Source organism: Dichomitus squalens, assembly GCF_000275845.1.
Source record: "Dichomitus squalens LYAD-421 SS1 unplaced genomic scaffold DICSQscaffold_2, whole genome shotgun sequence".
Classification (NCBI taxonomy): domain Eukaryota; kingdom Fungi; phylum Basidiomycota; class Agaricomycetes; order Polyporales; family Polyporaceae; genus Dichomitus; species Dichomitus squalens.
Genome location: NW_006766884.1, coordinates 682,415 through 697,370, shown reverse-complemented (window position 1 = coordinate 697,370; position 14,956 = coordinate 682,415). Strand labels below are relative to the sequence as shown.

At 55.3% G+C, this 14,956-nt stretch overlaps 5 protein-coding genes across 5 annotated transcripts; 2 read left to right on the top strand and 3 right to left on the bottom strand.

Moving 5' to 3' along the window:
• Nucleotides 1–1,606: 1,606 nt before the first annotated feature.
• On the top strand, nt 1,607–2,387 carry DICSQDRAFT_165571 (uncharacterized protein; the record flags this gene model as incomplete). The annotated part of the gene is made up of 6 exons (XM_007361068.1): nt 1,607–1,658; nt 1,708–1,759; nt 1,813–1,830; nt 1,884–1,956; nt 2,011–2,147; nt 2,201–2,387. The coding sequence occupies 6 exons, from the start codon at nt 1,607–1,609 to the stop codon at nt 2,385–2,387; spliced, it is 519 nt and encodes a 172-aa protein (XP_007361130.1).
• Nucleotides 2,388–2,591: 204 nt separating this feature from the next.
• On the bottom strand, nt 2,592–10,069 carry DICSQDRAFT_143230 (uncharacterized protein; the record flags this gene model as incomplete). The annotated part of the gene is made up of 16 exons (XM_007361067.1): nt 2,592–2,747; nt 2,805–3,350; nt 3,399–3,553; nt 3,610–3,739; nt 3,792–4,473; nt 4,527–4,845; nt 4,900–4,973; nt 5,027–5,136; nt 5,188–5,274; nt 5,327–5,605; nt 5,661–5,831; nt 5,888–5,989; nt 6,042–6,157; nt 6,211–7,015; nt 7,065–9,815; nt 9,866–10,069. The coding sequence occupies 16 exons, from the start codon at nt 10,067–10,069 to the stop codon at nt 2,592–2,594; spliced, it is 6,687 nt and encodes a 2,228-aa protein (XP_007361129.1).
• A 372-nt stretch (nt 10,070–10,441) lies between these two features.
• Nucleotides 10,442–11,623, top strand: DICSQDRAFT_97426 (uncharacterized protein; the record flags this gene model as incomplete). The annotated part of the gene is made up of 6 exons (XM_007361574.1): nt 10,442–10,456; nt 10,512–10,602; nt 10,666–10,961; nt 11,032–11,059; nt 11,116–11,258; nt 11,316–11,623. The coding sequence occupies exons 2-6, from the start codon at nt 10,529–10,531 to the stop codon at nt 11,621–11,623; spliced, it is 849 nt and encodes a 282-aa protein (XP_007361636.1). The 5' UTR covers nt 10,442–10,456; nt 10,512–10,528.
• A 266-nt stretch (nt 11,624–11,889) lies between these two features.
• Nucleotides 11,890–13,372, bottom strand: DICSQDRAFT_165568 (uncharacterized protein; the record flags this gene model as incomplete). The annotated part of the gene is made up of 6 exons (XM_007361066.1): nt 11,890–11,989; nt 12,070–12,241; nt 12,295–12,679; nt 12,742–13,062; nt 13,134–13,244; nt 13,313–13,372. 6 exons carry the CDS (start codon nt 13,370–13,372, stop codon nt 11,890–11,892), a joined length of 1,149 nt encoding a protein of 382 aa, XP_007361128.1.
• Nucleotides 13,373–13,561: 189 nt separating this feature from the next.
• Nucleotides 13,562–14,849, bottom strand: DICSQDRAFT_97422 (replication protein A subunit RPA32). Its single transcript, XM_007361065.1, has 7 exons — nt 14,787–14,849; nt 14,633–14,727; nt 14,468–14,575; nt 14,268–14,407; nt 14,048–14,213; nt 13,745–13,998; nt 13,562–13,680 (listed from the first exon to the last, which is right to left on the bottom strand). The coding sequence occupies exons 1-7, from the start codon at nt 14,794–14,796 to the stop codon at nt 13,602–13,604; spliced, it is 852 nt and encodes a 283-aa protein (XP_007361127.1). The 5' UTR covers nt 14,797–14,849; the 3' UTR covers nt 13,562–13,601.
• Nucleotides 14,850–14,956: the final 107 nt, after the last annotated feature.

Sequence of the window (14,956 nt, the reverse complement as noted above, 5' to 3'; positions counted from 1 at the left end):
GGTGGGAAAGGTCAACGATACCGAAGGCTGTGACCCAACCTGATACAGCGATGTTTGCGTGTGTTTGTCTTCCTAAGAGCGTCTAAGATTGGCCCGGTGCACAATCTACTGCTATGTCACGGCGTTACGAAGCACGTGAAGCAGGGCGCCAAACATATTAACTTGTTGATTAAAGCCGATAAGTAGGTGGGAGTGTCGCGCAGAGGAGAGAGTGGTCAATGGCATGACTGGACAGGTATACAAGTAGAGGGGAATATGTAGCAATAGCGGAGCACACATAGTATAGTTATAAACACGAATAAAGATAATGGAGTAGGGATCATTAGTTGTCCGGAGTGATGCCTTCCCGATCGAGCTCCTCAAGAATGTCGTTTGGAAGGACGCGGTGGCTACGATATTTCTTCGCGATGCCCAGCTGGGCCGGGAAGCGCACCTCCGATGCCAATGGCAGCACATTCTCCTTGTCTCCGGTTCCTCGGCTCCTTGCAGGTTGCCGTGACGGTACTCTAAGGGCCTGTTCGGCAAAGAGTTGGAGTTACGAGTCACCGGCATTTTGTCACGTGGCGGCATTTCCGAGGATTTCTGTGCGAGTTAGAGTTACAGGGGCGGAGTACCCGTGAAGTCCGGAGGAGACAAGCGCCCTGAACTCGTACATGTATCTAGTATACCAATAGCTATGGCTTATCAGATGGGCTCTGCTTCATCCCTGCTTCACCATGGTCCACACAAGAGCAGCTGTCTAAATTCACCAAGCTATCCATCAGGCTCAAATAGAGCGCCGAAGACAGGCTATTATAGCAGTAAATGTCATTGTTTTGACTGGGCGGGCCTTGGTAGTAGCCTGCCCTAATCCCTCAAGTAGGATGGTCTCGGATGTCTGATCACAATCTACGCCGGTCATGGTAGCCATCCCAATACTCTATAGAGAGAGAATCAAGCAGGCTGCCAAAAGGGTAGAGCCTCGAGATAAGTTATGACCTGAGCTGATAATAACCGCCCGGAGTTACTGGGAGGCATCCGAACGCATGCACTCGCCCGAGTAACTCGAGTTTTCTCGAGATTGAAAACCGAGATATTATTACTATATTTGGGCATGAAATGCCGGTAACTCTAACTCCAACTCTTTGCCGAACAGGCCCTAAACCTCTTCTGGGCATAGTGTCCAAGATTTTCGATGGAGTTACAATCCCGTAGAGTTCGCTTTGGCATATTCGGAGGCAAGGGCGTAGGTGCCCTGCCAGCTGGTATGTTATTTTCCCTTTCCTAGACTTTACTGGTTTCGGACATATCATAAGCGCCCCCTAGCATCGCAGACATTGCTCGTCTATCTACTTTGTTCAGAGCATGAAAATGGTGATTCGAAAACCAGAGAAGTGTACAAATGGTGTATAGCTACAAGTCTCTCGTCTTCTTTTTTTGAAAAGAGGGCCCACCGCAGAGCCTATAGTTTTTTCATCATTCACGCCTGCCAAACGAAGCCCCAGCGTGACAATTCCGACCACGTGACGCCCTAGATTGTGCACCGGGCCAATCTTAAGAAATTCTGGACACTAACCGATTGTAGCAGGCGCCTGTCGTCCTCCTTGCACAGTCCCTTGCTGCCGCCATGCGTGTAGAGAAGTGCTACTTCTGCTCGAAAAGCGTCTACCCAGGACATGGTAAGCTCCTATCTAACATATCTGTTGTTATGCTGACTCTGTCTACAAGGGAGCGCATTTGTCCGGAACGACGCGAAGGTCTTCCGGTTTTGCAGCTCAAAGTAAGTCTTCCGACCTCATTGTCCTGGCACACAGCTCATCCATGCACTTGTAGATGCAACAAAAACTTTAAGTGAGAGTCTTAGTCACTCTTCGCTCAATGTCGTGTTCTAAAGTTGCCCTCAGGATGAAGCGTAACCCGAGGAAGGTACGCTGGACGAAGGCATTCCGGAAGGCTGCGGGTAAAGAGATGACAGTCGTACGTTTCCCCTTCATTCTTCGTGTCGTATCCATGGGACTCAAAACATCCCAGGATTCGACGATCGAGTTCGAGAAGAGGAGAAACGTCCCTGTACGCTACAACCGTGAGCTAGTGGAGACGACGGTGAAGGCGATGAAGAGGATAGCGGAGATCAAGCAGAAGCGGGAGCATGCATTCTGGAAGAACAGGTGTGTTCATCTATCTCCTCGATCTTGGACCCACGCCGACTCGCACGATGCAGGATGGCTGTCGCGCGGGAGAAGCTCAAGGCGCACAGAAAGCGCAAGCTCGAGAAGACCTCCGTCAAGCTTGTCCAGCCCATTACACCCCAGGCCGAGAAGGTCAAGGAGAAGATCAAGGTCGCAGTCAAGACACGGAGCGCACTCGTTGCTGGCGAGGGTCGGTCAATGGGCATGGAGATCGACTGAGCCCCCTCCTTCCTCCGTCTTGTCTACGCCTTCTCATGTCCGTTATGCTCTGCGGTCAATCTGGTGTATTGCTATGTAATGTACACGTGCATGCTATGGAATATGTGCCCGGTAGAGTGTGCTGGTATGACGAGAAGCTACGAGCGTCGGTATAAAAGTACAATGGATAAGTGTATATACCGAATGTGAAGGAAGCGATCGTATCTATCGTTGCTTGTATTTCGCCTCGTTCTCCTGGCGAATGTTCGGATCTAGCGTGTTCTGGAGACCGAGCAGCGTCTTGCTGACTGCCTCTGTTGCACCAATCATGGGCTTCAGTACGGCGATAGGCACTGCACGTACAACCGCGCGGACGGCACCCTGGAATCGGAATTGGAGGTAAGCTGATGTTGTAGCAGCCGCTGTAGCAGAGCATACCTCATTGCCTGAGCGCTCGTATACCTCCATAGGTACTGCGAGAATGGTCTGGGCCGCTGAATTGAAGTTGCGCCTCAGACTTCTGTACGCCGACTGCACACCCTCCTTCACGTTCACCGGCTGTTCAGCATATTTGCTGATCAAGTCCCTGGTCTCCTCGTCCAACTCGTCTTCATCGAGCTCAATCGGAGTAGGCACCTGAAGGGCTTCCGCCATGACCTCATCGCTGAACTGACCGCCAAGGACGGTCTCGGCCTGTTCCAGTATGACTTGGGTTCCCGTCGCGAGCCGAGCGCCAAGCTTGATAGCCTCCATGGCCGTCGACTTGATGAATGCGTTCGTGCCTTTCTGCAACCCGCGGTAAACACGCCCGTCCTTCTTGTACTGAGCGATGGGTAGCAGGACAAGGTCCGCAACTCCAGACCCGACGTTGACGACAGAGCGAATGGGTGAAACACCGGAGATCACATCGACTAGTTGAGTGGCTTTGACATCCGGAGTCCATAGATCGTTCAGCAGATCGAAGAACCTGGGCCACCCGGTGATCTTCGCAAGATGTCAGCCACCAGTAGCAAGATGATAGATACTACTTACCCCTTTCAGCGTAATGTGTCGCAAGGTCATCTCGGCACCGTCGAAGTGGAAGAAGTTCATCAGCTCGATGGTGCGACCCTCCCGTAGCGCCCGGTAGTCCACCCGCCGCGGTTTGTAGTCCAACTTGATGTCGACAGGGAAGACCTCGGCTTGTTCTGTACCGGGTTGGTATTTCAGAACAAAAGCAAGTGAAAGAGGGAGCAACACATACGGAAGTAGATCTCATCCGCTGGCTCAACACTCGCTGGAGGAGCAGCATCAGGATCCTTGAAGGCGAAGAACTGCTTCAGGAAGTCAAGAGCGTCTTGATCTACATGCAGCCGCAATGGCAGAATCTTCGCCTACCCATGAAAGATGAGCGAGGTGCTCAACGCTTTGCTACACTGAGCTTACCCGAAGCCTAGCCTCCTGAGACGGATGACCTGGAACAGGATGGAGCATACGCAGCTCGACCCGAACCATGTTCGAGTCTGTCTCACGGACATTTCCCCGCGAGTCGGCGCGGAGGCTGGTCAAGAACTTCTTCCAAGTCGATGTCTTGATATGGTCCAAGATCTCGACGTCCTTGATTGTGGCGAACGTGCGAGAGACGAGCGCACCTTCTGGACGATATTGGTCGACTTCCGCATCGACATTCATGAGCTTGATCTCGATGCTGGGCCCCTTAGACCTATGGAGACGCTTGCGATGCGGTTTGGTATGATGAGTGCCGCCTCTCCCCGGGGAAGCCAACGGCTGCGGCTTGAGGGACTGCCAAGAACTCTGGGTATTGGTCTCGAACTCTTCGTTCAATTCCTCGTCGATGGCTGCGATGAGCGCCCCAGGCTCCAGCTCGTCCACATTGTGGTCCAAGCCAATGTAGACAGAGTTGAATAACAGGGTATTCGTCTCCTCAACGCTCGGATCCGGCGTTTGCCCGCTGGCCACCAATTGGCGAATCTTTGCGAGTTTGCGTCGCATTTCTTTCTGCTTCTCTTCGATGATCTTCCTTGTACGAACCCAGTCGTAGCCGTCGTAAAGGAGAAGATTGACGTTGAACTCATGTAGCCGAGCCTGCATGACAGTGTCTCCCAAGCTTTTCTACAATGTCAGCACGTGGTCATTATGCCAACGCGATCATGAACATACCTCGCAGCCTCGCCTGGATCAGGCGGGAGAGTCTCAAAGTAGTTCTCAACGATACGCAAGCCTTCGGGTCGGAGCATTCTGATGGTCTCACCACCAAATGTAGACGATGGGCTCTTGGCACCTCCTATAGGAGCAGACTGAACGTAAGAGCCTTCCAGGTCTGACACCTCGAACTCCTCGTCGCTGAAGTCCCGAAGACCCGCAGCGGCACCAAAGTGTTCATCAAGGTAATCTGCGTTCGTTGGCAAGTCGTCCTCGATCATATCAGGAGCAGCTCCAACTTCTGGCAGACGCCTAAATGCTTGCTCGTCAAGAGATGCTATACGATAGACTGAGTGATCATTGTATATCACTAAATTTTTGACTGGCTTACCAAGAAGCCCACGGGCGGGTGTTGGCCTCTCCGTGACATTTGAAGGCTCGCGCTTCGGCTTCGGCTCAGAGGGTCTATAGCATGATTCAGCGGCATTCAACGTCTTCGGCGGTGAGGTCATACACACTCTACGTCAGGAGACTTGAAAGCGGAGGAGAGGTCACTGATGAAAGTGCCCAGGGCACCCATCGTATCAGCACATATGTGTAGCCGGAGGTCACCACGGTCAATAGCCAGCTTTCGTGTATGTGAGTATGTCGAAACAAGTTCGGGATGGAGAACACTTACTCGGCTGTCAGCAGGTGTCACAGATGCATCCCGCTTGAAGGACAGCACAAGGTTCGAGATCTCTGTGATCAGTGCGTATCCCTCGGCCTACCAACCAAAGTCAATTGCATGTGTAGTGTAGGGAGAAGTCTTACTTCACCTTCCAGAAGGGAACACCATGTGAAGCAGACGAAGCACGCGCTGGTGTGACATCTCCGTCCTGGCTCGAGAGGTCATCGATACACAGCAGGGAGAACGACGGCACGCCTAGGTTCATTGACATGTTTGGCGAATTGCCTTCGATGACAGTTGAGAACTCCAGCTCTCCGATGTACGGTAGTAAGGCACCCTTGTGCGTCGGTGCGAATACCCGTATTGATGTGTCATGAACCTTCACGTTCACGCGCGTTCGTTCACTGGGGACTACGGACTCGAAAGCCTGTGAAAATGACAGCAATCAGTCGTCGACCTGGATACGAGCAGATGTTATCTACCCCAGGAGGCGCCTTGAAGAAATGGCTGAGGTCGGTGGCCCATGCGATATCTGGGTAGAAATTGTAGGTGATCCCGTCCACAGTGAGCCTTACTCTGGATTCCTTCGCGGTGGTCTCTGGTACGACGAGAGACGTGAAGCGGAGCTTGAGGGCCGACCGTGCGGTGGTAATCTAACAATGATGTATGAGTGTAACAGCCTCGTACCTGGTTCAAGGGACGGACTCACCAGAGAGCGAGGAGTGGTAAGCGACAGGAAACAGTTGCGGCCGGTCGTCGATAGGTCGTGAACATTCAAATCCATGACACCGATAGTCGCCACAGTCTCGTCCTACGGATAGCATAAGCCGCACACGACCAGCTAGAAGGAATGATTTACGTACCTTGCCCTCGGGCTTGAGCTCAAGGAGCACATCGACGTCAGAGGCAGTGATATCAAAGGGTCGGACGGCGATGACTTGTCCGGTCTCCTCCCTTGGTATCAGGAGTCTTGCAGCCACTGCGGAACTGCATTTCAGCATTGAAGAGGTTGTCCAGACCGTTCTAATGTACCTTCTGTGATAGCGAGCTTCACAGCGGTCTCGCTGCGTTGCTCCGGTTTAGCTCTGATGGTGTTGGCGAGACTCGCACTACCGCTCTCGGTACTACTGCCTACTGTGCTTGCTCGAGCGAAGTACCGGCTACCGATCAGACTCGAGTCGCCACTACCGCGTTGCGTGCCAGTATCTGGACCCGGCCGCCCCGCGAATGCAGCCTCCGCTAGCTGTGTCAGATCGTCCGCCCACAGCTGCAGACTGTCGATGAGGGGTTTGGAGAGCTCGACATGAATTGATGGAAGGTCAACCGAAACGGCCGTCTTGTTGACAGATTGGTGACCATCCTGTTGAGACACAGCTGTCGTCTGGCTGACGACTACCTCTGGCCGGAGACTACGAGCGCCCGATTCTCTCGTGGGAGGGGTACCGACACCAAATTGCGGTGCTTGATCGCCTTCCCTATACGCGAGGGAACCGAGCGACAAGATTGCACGAGCCTTCGACTCTCCAACGACCGAGCACGCCACGACGATTCGCTTCCAGCTCGCGCCCAGGACAACATTGTCCCGCGCTCTTCTTCGCTGGCTGGAAGTATCATTGCCATACAAATCTTCTGCAGTGCCGAACCTGGCGGTCGGTGCAACATCTTGCTGGACGGCTGCTCCGGGACAGAGACGCAAATCGTGTATGTCCACTACGAGAGCACCCGCACGAGGGGAACGGTCCGGCGGAGGCGGAGTGCGGATCTCCACACGTAGGGCAGGAAGGATGACAGAGATCGCAGGCCCCTCGGGCTTCGACCTCTTTCTCTTCTGGGGCTGCTGCGGGAAAGATAAGTCGGAAAATAAGATAAGAGTCAAAGAAACTTACTCCTGAACGTCGGGAAGTTGGGGTAGGAGGAACTCCGGCTTGCCCTTGATAGTCATACCCAAGGTCGAGATCTTCCAAGACGAGCTGCTCCAGCCTGCGCCGTTCTCGCTCCCTCTCAGCTTCACGATCTTGTTGCGACCGAGGTCCTCGAGGCGTCGACGGACGATACTCCTCCACATAGTCGTCTTCGAAGACACCTTCCTCCGGATCGGGGGACACGACTTCCTCAGCATCCACAGTCCTCGGCGAAGCGGTAAGCTCGTCGACAAACTGAAGCACCTCACTCTTCCCGTGCTCGCGAGGGGCCAGGATAAGTCCCATATCCAAAAAGATGTGGAGTGGGGCCAAAGTGACCTGCAATTCCGCATCGGCGCGACCCTCCTTGGGACGAGGAGGTGCACTGCGGAACTTGACCGACAGAGCAGGAGCAGACGGCTTCGAGGGCGGCTGGATGCTCCTACCAGGGGGGGCAAATGCGCCGGCCAGACCAAGTCTGCCAGGGGACGACGGCAGCATAACAGGTATTGGACGTGCGGTCGGCGGACTGAATGGCTTCGGAAGCTCTGATGTTCTCCTTGGAGGACTGTTTGGAGGCGAAGACAAGAAGGGAGAGTCATCCCGATCAGGCTGCTGCGATGCAGACCGGTCACCAGCAGCAGCAGACGTGTGCTGCATCAGCTTTGTACGCCACAGAGACAGCTTAGCAGTTGTGCTCCGCTGGGCGGGATCGGTCCAGTCTACTATGTCAAAGCTAGGAAGCGAGGCACTTGGCTCCGTCGTCAGAACAAGGGATGGGTGCAGATGTGTGGTAGGGTACTGTGAGGGGAGGAGTGGATCGGTGATGAGGATCGGGGACGTGGTCATCTCCGCATTGGGACCAGACCGGGGGAGGAGAGCGAACGCAGAGATATCTGAGATCGTGAATGTTGCGCCTGTGGAAGGAGAATCTCCTTTGGAGGACATGCGCCTACTCTTGGGTGGTTCTGCACGCTTCAACGACAAGGACGCCGAGATGCCTTCGACATGTACTCGAGTATAGCCTCGCTGCAGATGGGGGGCGACTAGTGGCCGAGCGAAGTACTGAGTCAGCGCGTCATCTGGATTCGAAGCGGACGACCGTGAGGCTGGCAGGAGGAGGAGGACGAGGCCACGGATGCGTACGTTCCCTTCGATGTCGTCGAACGGGAGAGGTAACGATGCGTCGCCAGATCGGCGGGGCTCGGCGGGAGGGGGTGTGCTGTGCGACATCCATAATTCCGCGATGTCCGCAATGTTCCGAATTTGCCGAGCACTGAAAGCACATGCAATGGTACCCATCGTGAGCTCAATGCGAATTTTGTCTTGACGAAAAGTAGTAGCGTCGGACTTGACGCGACCTTGCGGATGTGCGTCGTGGAACCCCGAGGGTGCTCCAGACTGTGCAGGACGGGACGGCGGGATGGGACGGGACGGAGGGGGAGTAATGAGGCGTAGCTCGATGGGTTCAGAACCCAGGGACAGAACAGTCTCGTCCTCGATCTCCATCGTACGTAGCTTCAGAGGGCGCGGCGGTGGCAGCGGTATCGGCTGCGACGGGGCCGGAGCCTCCTCCACACTGGGTGAACGAGGCGCCTCATTATTTCCCGGCGGGCGGGCTGGGCCAGGCAAGGGAGGCGAGGGAGAAGGCTGAGCAAACCGGTCTGACGGTGTGGGACTACGCGATTGAGGAGGCTCTTCTTCCGGAATGTCATCAAGCCCAGGGTCGGGCTCTGTAGTGTCCACCGCACTCTGATACATGCTGCTGTCCACAGAGCTCGCCGGGGACCCAGATCGCGGAGGGAGTGCAACGATTGACTGCGACATGTACATCTGCGTCTCTTCGTCCATGTCAGATTCATCTGAAGCCGGCGGCGATGCCTCTGACTCTACCGGAGGCTCGACCGTGATCATCGGAGACTCGGGGCCTAGTTCAGATGACAAAGGAGTCTCTATAGGAGGAACAAAAATGGGTCCAGGGTAAGGTGGACTGGGATGGCGCTCGTATACGGGCGAAACGGGGGTGGTGGGTGAAGCGGTCTTGGGGGTCAGAACTGGCGGAGGGGTCAATGGCTGAGGGCTCATTGGACGCAAGCAACGAGAAGTCACGGTAACACCTGACACCGTTACCTTGCGCACCTCTCCTGCTGGACAGGCCTCCAACGATGGAGATGTCGAGGTATCCGCAGCACGGACAGGTACATCTGTGCTGTATCGGATGTCTGGAACGATAAGTGTGAAGCTGGCCTGCTGCGGGTTGACGATTGTTATCCGGGTATCAGTCGCGTCAAATTGAAAGCGGGCGAGCAATCGTTCAATGAGAGTCGCGAATATGGAGACACCAGGAGGATCGGCTTCGCTGAAGTGCACTTCCTCTTCAGACATGAAGGGATCGAGCCCGCCAGGCAACGGGTCGTGTGACTCGACAGACGCAGCAGAGGATGGATTGAACTCGGTATGCATAGATTCTCGTAGGGTAGCCTCTTCGTTGGGAGTGAGCTCCTCATGAATGAAGGTTTCCGCAACAGACGCGACCGACTCGGCAAGATTGTCGACAAACGGACGCTTTGATTGTGGGGAGACAGTAGGCTCAAGGTAGAATGTCAAATGGAGAGACTCGAGCGAAAGGCCGACGGAGGAGGTAAGGGGATTTGGCCATGGGATGCGAGCGGTGACCTTGCCTACGGAGCCATCGTGTAATCGTATTGGAAGGCCAGAAATCAGCGCATTAATGGCCTATAACCTGAGTATAACGCATGTGTAATCGAGGTGGAGGAGCGACTTACCTCATTATTCAGCTCGAGGTCCCGGACCTGCACGTAACCTGAGCCAATCTGGGAATCAACTTGCTGGATATCGAGCTGGCCCGGCTTCAATAGATGTCCTAGGGACTGTCGGAGGGCAAATGAAATGAAGCGTTTCTGTATGCTTGATGGGAGACTGAAGTCGATGGAAGGCAATGAAGGGAGCCATGAGAATGACGGAAACATCGTTGTGCTATGTGCGAAACCCGAGGATGTCGGAGTAGAGATTACAGCAGATCAGGGAGTCAACAGACCGTCGATTAGCAAAAGAGACAACAAGAAAAGCGCAATGAGAGGCAAACTAGAGGGCCATAACAGTCGTAAGCGATATCGTGGAGGACGGCGGTGTGGGCAGGACGCAGCCTGAGGACGACGCGGAGAGACGGAGCGGGCGCAGAGTGGGAAAGATCAGATCGCCGATCCACCCAGCGTGGGAGCGCTCGAATTGGGCCAAGAACAAACCCGCAACTCCGTGCCTGGAACGTACAGTGTACAACCCCGCCCACGAGACTCATGAAGCTTTGAGTTCCACCATATCTAAACAAACTTTGCTAGAATAACCCCCGCTCTGCAGTACGCTCCGTAGCCGGATCATAGCACCTGACCTTTCCTCTGATTTCCTTCGCAGCTGGTGCCATCCTAGTAATGACCACGGATTCAGTGAATGTAATTGGTCCAAGCTGGCGCGGATACGCTGGCCTACGGCACTTGGTGATATTGTAGGGATCTCTGCGGATATCGACAGAATCTCTTCTAATGCCAGCGCCTTTTTCACACTCCAGCGGCGATTCCTATTCGGATGTCGGCTACCTCTACAACAAAGAGGACACCATTCCCTCCGACGAGGCACCCCTTGGGATAGAATTCCCCGGCATCACCTGGGCAGAGCCCGCCATGCCCAACTGGGTCGGCCACCTCATCACAGAATACAGTCCGGGCACCCATCTCCTCGTCTACGACTATGCCGTGGGCGGCGATACCGTCGGTGGCATCCGGAAGCAGGTCCAGGTTAACTTCTTGCCCCGCGTGGGCGAGAAGCCGTCCTGGGCCCCCTGGAGCGCTCAAGACACACTATTTGGTAAGTGAATACTCTCTCGTAAGGAGTAAACTCAGGTGTCTGGGGCGATGTGTGCATGCGCTCTCTCTAGTGACTTGGATTGGAATCAACGACTGCGGGTAAGCCTTCCTTCAACGGCCGAGTTTCTTAAGCGCTGAGCCCATTCCTTGCAAAGACAGATAGAGATACCGTCTGTACCTGAGACGCTCGAAGAACTCTTCGTCGAGCAAGAAGTATTGTACCAAGCTGGCGCACGGAATTTTCTCTTCATCGATGTTCCACCCATCCATCGAACACCCGTCGGCACGTTCAATTCCGGTTACTGCCCGAGTCAATCGTTTACTCACCGTCTCCATGTAGGTGTGGCCTTCTCAGGCATTCAACCTGACTTCCGTCGCATCTACGAAATGTGGAACTCGACGCTGCGAGAACGCATCGTCCAGTTCTCCGCCGCCCATCGCGACATCACGACGTTGCTCTTCTCATCCTGGGACACCTTCACGCGCGTGCTCGACGACCCAGTAGCCCACGGGTTCGGACCAGAGGACGTCTCACGATCGGGCGGCGAAATCTGGGTCGACAATTTGCACCCATCGACAAAGATGCACGACTGGATCGCCCACGATCTGTCACGATTCTTGACCTCACAGCTAGCATACACGCCAAGGGAAGGAGCGAGGTAGGGACAGTCGGGATATGGAATCGTTTATCAGGAGCGTTTAAATGTGGATGCATCAGAAGCGCCTTATGCTGGAGTTCTATTGCTTCCTGACTGCAACAGTGGTCACTCGTAACATGTATCGTTGCATATCTACAGGTCGTCGAAGTCAAAAAGCATGAGTGAGATGGCCCCGAAACGTCAAACAATGCTGCTAAGTCGCGGGAAATCCGAAATCGGTCCTCATTGACCGGGGAGGCCAGGGAAGTAACAATACGGCTCGAAATCATCCTACGGACTCCTGGGGTATTGGATGGTCTTGACGGCATAGTGAGCTTCGTCGATGGTGTTCTCGATCAGTCCCAGATCCAGCAACACGTCTATCGCCCCGCTGCGCGCATTCGATCACATCGGTCAGCACATCGAAGACTGAAGCACCCGGACCCGCCGCTGTAGCTGTGACATCCTCACCTAACATCCTGCTGAGTGCTGTAGTGATGACCTACCGCGTGGCAGATCGCGTCCACGTTCATGCCCGCCTTCGAGTGCGTTGCCTTCATGAGCTGGAGGATGATCGACCGCTGCAGGACGGTTAGGTCCGCGTAGGGATCCTGCTTGATCCCAGGCTGCCGACGCTTCGACTCTGAAAACGATCAATGAGTCGCAAGGCAGGCCCCGGGAGAGGGGACGCCTTACTGGAGGGTTTCTGTACACGTTCTTGTGGTGACGCTGGCGGAGGAGAGCTGGGCGGCTCGGGCGACGGCGACCTTGGAGGGGGCGTGGGCGGGGGACTCGGCGGACGGGCCTGTCTTGCAGGAGTAGCCCGCCTCGCAGAGGCAAGTGGTGTTGGAGTCCAACTAGTTGGGGTCGAAGGGGCGCTCGGACGGGTCGTGCTGGGAGTCGCAGGCCCGGGCTCCGCAGTTCGAGCTGTAAGGACGCGTCGGGATGGCCCAGGGGCCGGTACTGAAGCCTTGACTGGGGTCCTCGGCAGTGGACTTACGCTCGGTGCAGTGCGGCGAATGACAGGAGATGCTGGCTCCGTGGGGATACGCGGCGCCGCGCTTTTCAATGCCGCGGCAGGCTGTAGCACACAAACGTCAAACACCACTACATGTCGAGCGCAAGCAGTCAACGGCCACTCACCGGTGGCCCACGCTCGAGGCTCAGAGTGACAAACGCGGCCTCGAGGATATGGAAGAACAGCTGGTTCGGATCGGTCACCCTGTACATATGCAGGACGCGGATGACGTTCCTGCTCCCCAGCTTCACCTTGAGGTCGAGCGTGCCGAGGACATGCACATACAGCTGCGATGTGCCCTGGTCCGAATCCGAGAGCTCTTCGAAGCTGCTGCCTGTCGGGTAGTGTCTGGCATCGATGCGCCCGAGGCTCGTGCCATCCTCGAGCGTGTACACGACTGTCGACTCGTATCGATGGACGTCCACGGCATGGGCGACGAGCGAGATCTATAAGTGATGGTGACGATCGGTCAGTGACGCCACAGCGGTAGACTCGGGCGAGAGGGCGGTGTACGCACGCGATTGATCTCGTGATCGTCGATCTTGAAGGGTGCTTCACTGTGGTCTCGTTTGGCGTCCAACAGCTGTCGTATGGTTACCGGACGGGTCTTTTCCCTTGAACCGTTTGGCTGGGAGGGACATACCACCGTGAGACGACTGCGGACTGAGGTGCGCTACCACATCACTGAGCACCTACCAGGCTCTGAGCACCCGCGTTGTTTAGCGTTTCGTCACGTTGGTCGACTGTGGGGGACATGGCGGTGTTGAGTAACAAAGGAGCGCGGTGTGCTGCAGACTCGTGTCTCAGAAAGAAGCCTATTATCGATGACAAATAATGCACAGCAGAGAAGTTCGAACCAGTCAGCGATCGTGCTACGGCACCAAACTCGCTTGCAGCATCTTCAAAAGCATAGTACACAGAGCATGTCAAACGGTCGCAGGATAGCAAGGACATACTGATACAATACACGGATGCGATAGCTAATTCACTCGGAGATGCAGAAATGAGAGTCATCAACGGTGGTGTAGACATGGCCCTGATCGCTAAGATCATCCAACGCCTTGCTGTGTGCGACAAGAGACGTGGTTAGAGGTACGGTCCCCTGATTTGTGTCCTGGAGAGCCTCACCTGATATTGTCGGCATTCACAGGTGCACCTCCGCTTAAGCTGGCGATGTGCCTTGCAATCGCGCCAACGTGTGTGCCCTCGTTTGTTTTTGGCTGCGAGATGAGAAATTCGACGATCTGGCGTTGCAGTTGGGACAGCCCCGCGTATTGTGCAGAGTTGGCCCCAGCGGTGTTGGAAGAGGCCGAATACGCAGACGTCGGGTTCGCGGCGCCGTTTACGCGGCTGGTTGTCGAGCCTTCGCTTGGGCGAGGCGGCTGCACTCGATTAAGTGGATGCGCGCGGAGAAGAGCACGGACGACGTACTGGGCCCCGCTCGAAAATGATGGACATCATCGCTGCCTCTGCGATGTGGAAGCAAAGCTCATCGCACACACGTTCGGGAGGAATCTCGATGATGTGCGTGGCGGTGATATATCTTTTCTGCCCAAACATCTTCAGCGTACCCAACACGCGAACATAACGACCGTCGCTGCGCCCGTGTCAGTAATTGAGAGGGGCGCGGGAGAGAGGGGACGGTGCGTACGCGACTCGGTTGCTTCCATCCTCTTCATTGTTTGCGTCGACCCATTGCCGTGCTTCGAATTGTGCAGTCCCATCGTCCAGAAGGTAAACACAGTTGGTTGTCTGTGCCTGCACGGATAGTACGTGCGCGACGACCGTAACCTGGCAGTCGCCAGTAAGTCACGGTGCGGGGCTCCCAGCGGAGAGTAAGATGGGGCACACCTGGCCGACTTCGACGTCCCCAATCTTCCAGTCCGCGTCCGAGTGCTCGATTGTTGCTTCCACCAGCTGTTTCAGACTCACGGGACGAAGGGAGTGTGAGGCAGCTCGCTGCACCGCAGACGCCTGTTAGTGCTGTCGGAAGGTTGCATTTTGCGGAGCACTCACGCGGCCACTTCCTCCTGGACTCCCACCTCCACTCCCAAATTGTGAATTTTGTGACATGTAGCCTCCCCCGCCACCGTAGAATGGGTTGTTATCGTCTGGTAGCAGAGATTCAGCAACTAACAATCAACGGCTTTAGATCAGCACGGCAGCTCACATCCGCTCATTTCGGGTGGTCAGAGGTTGCAAGGTAGATGAAGCGGGGTCAGAGGAAGGAAACAGTGGTGGGAGCAGGTGAGACGCGATAGCCACGCTCCGACGCGAATATTGTCCGTGATGTGACGACACGCGTCATAACGCGACACGTCACATGTCACACTACCTAGG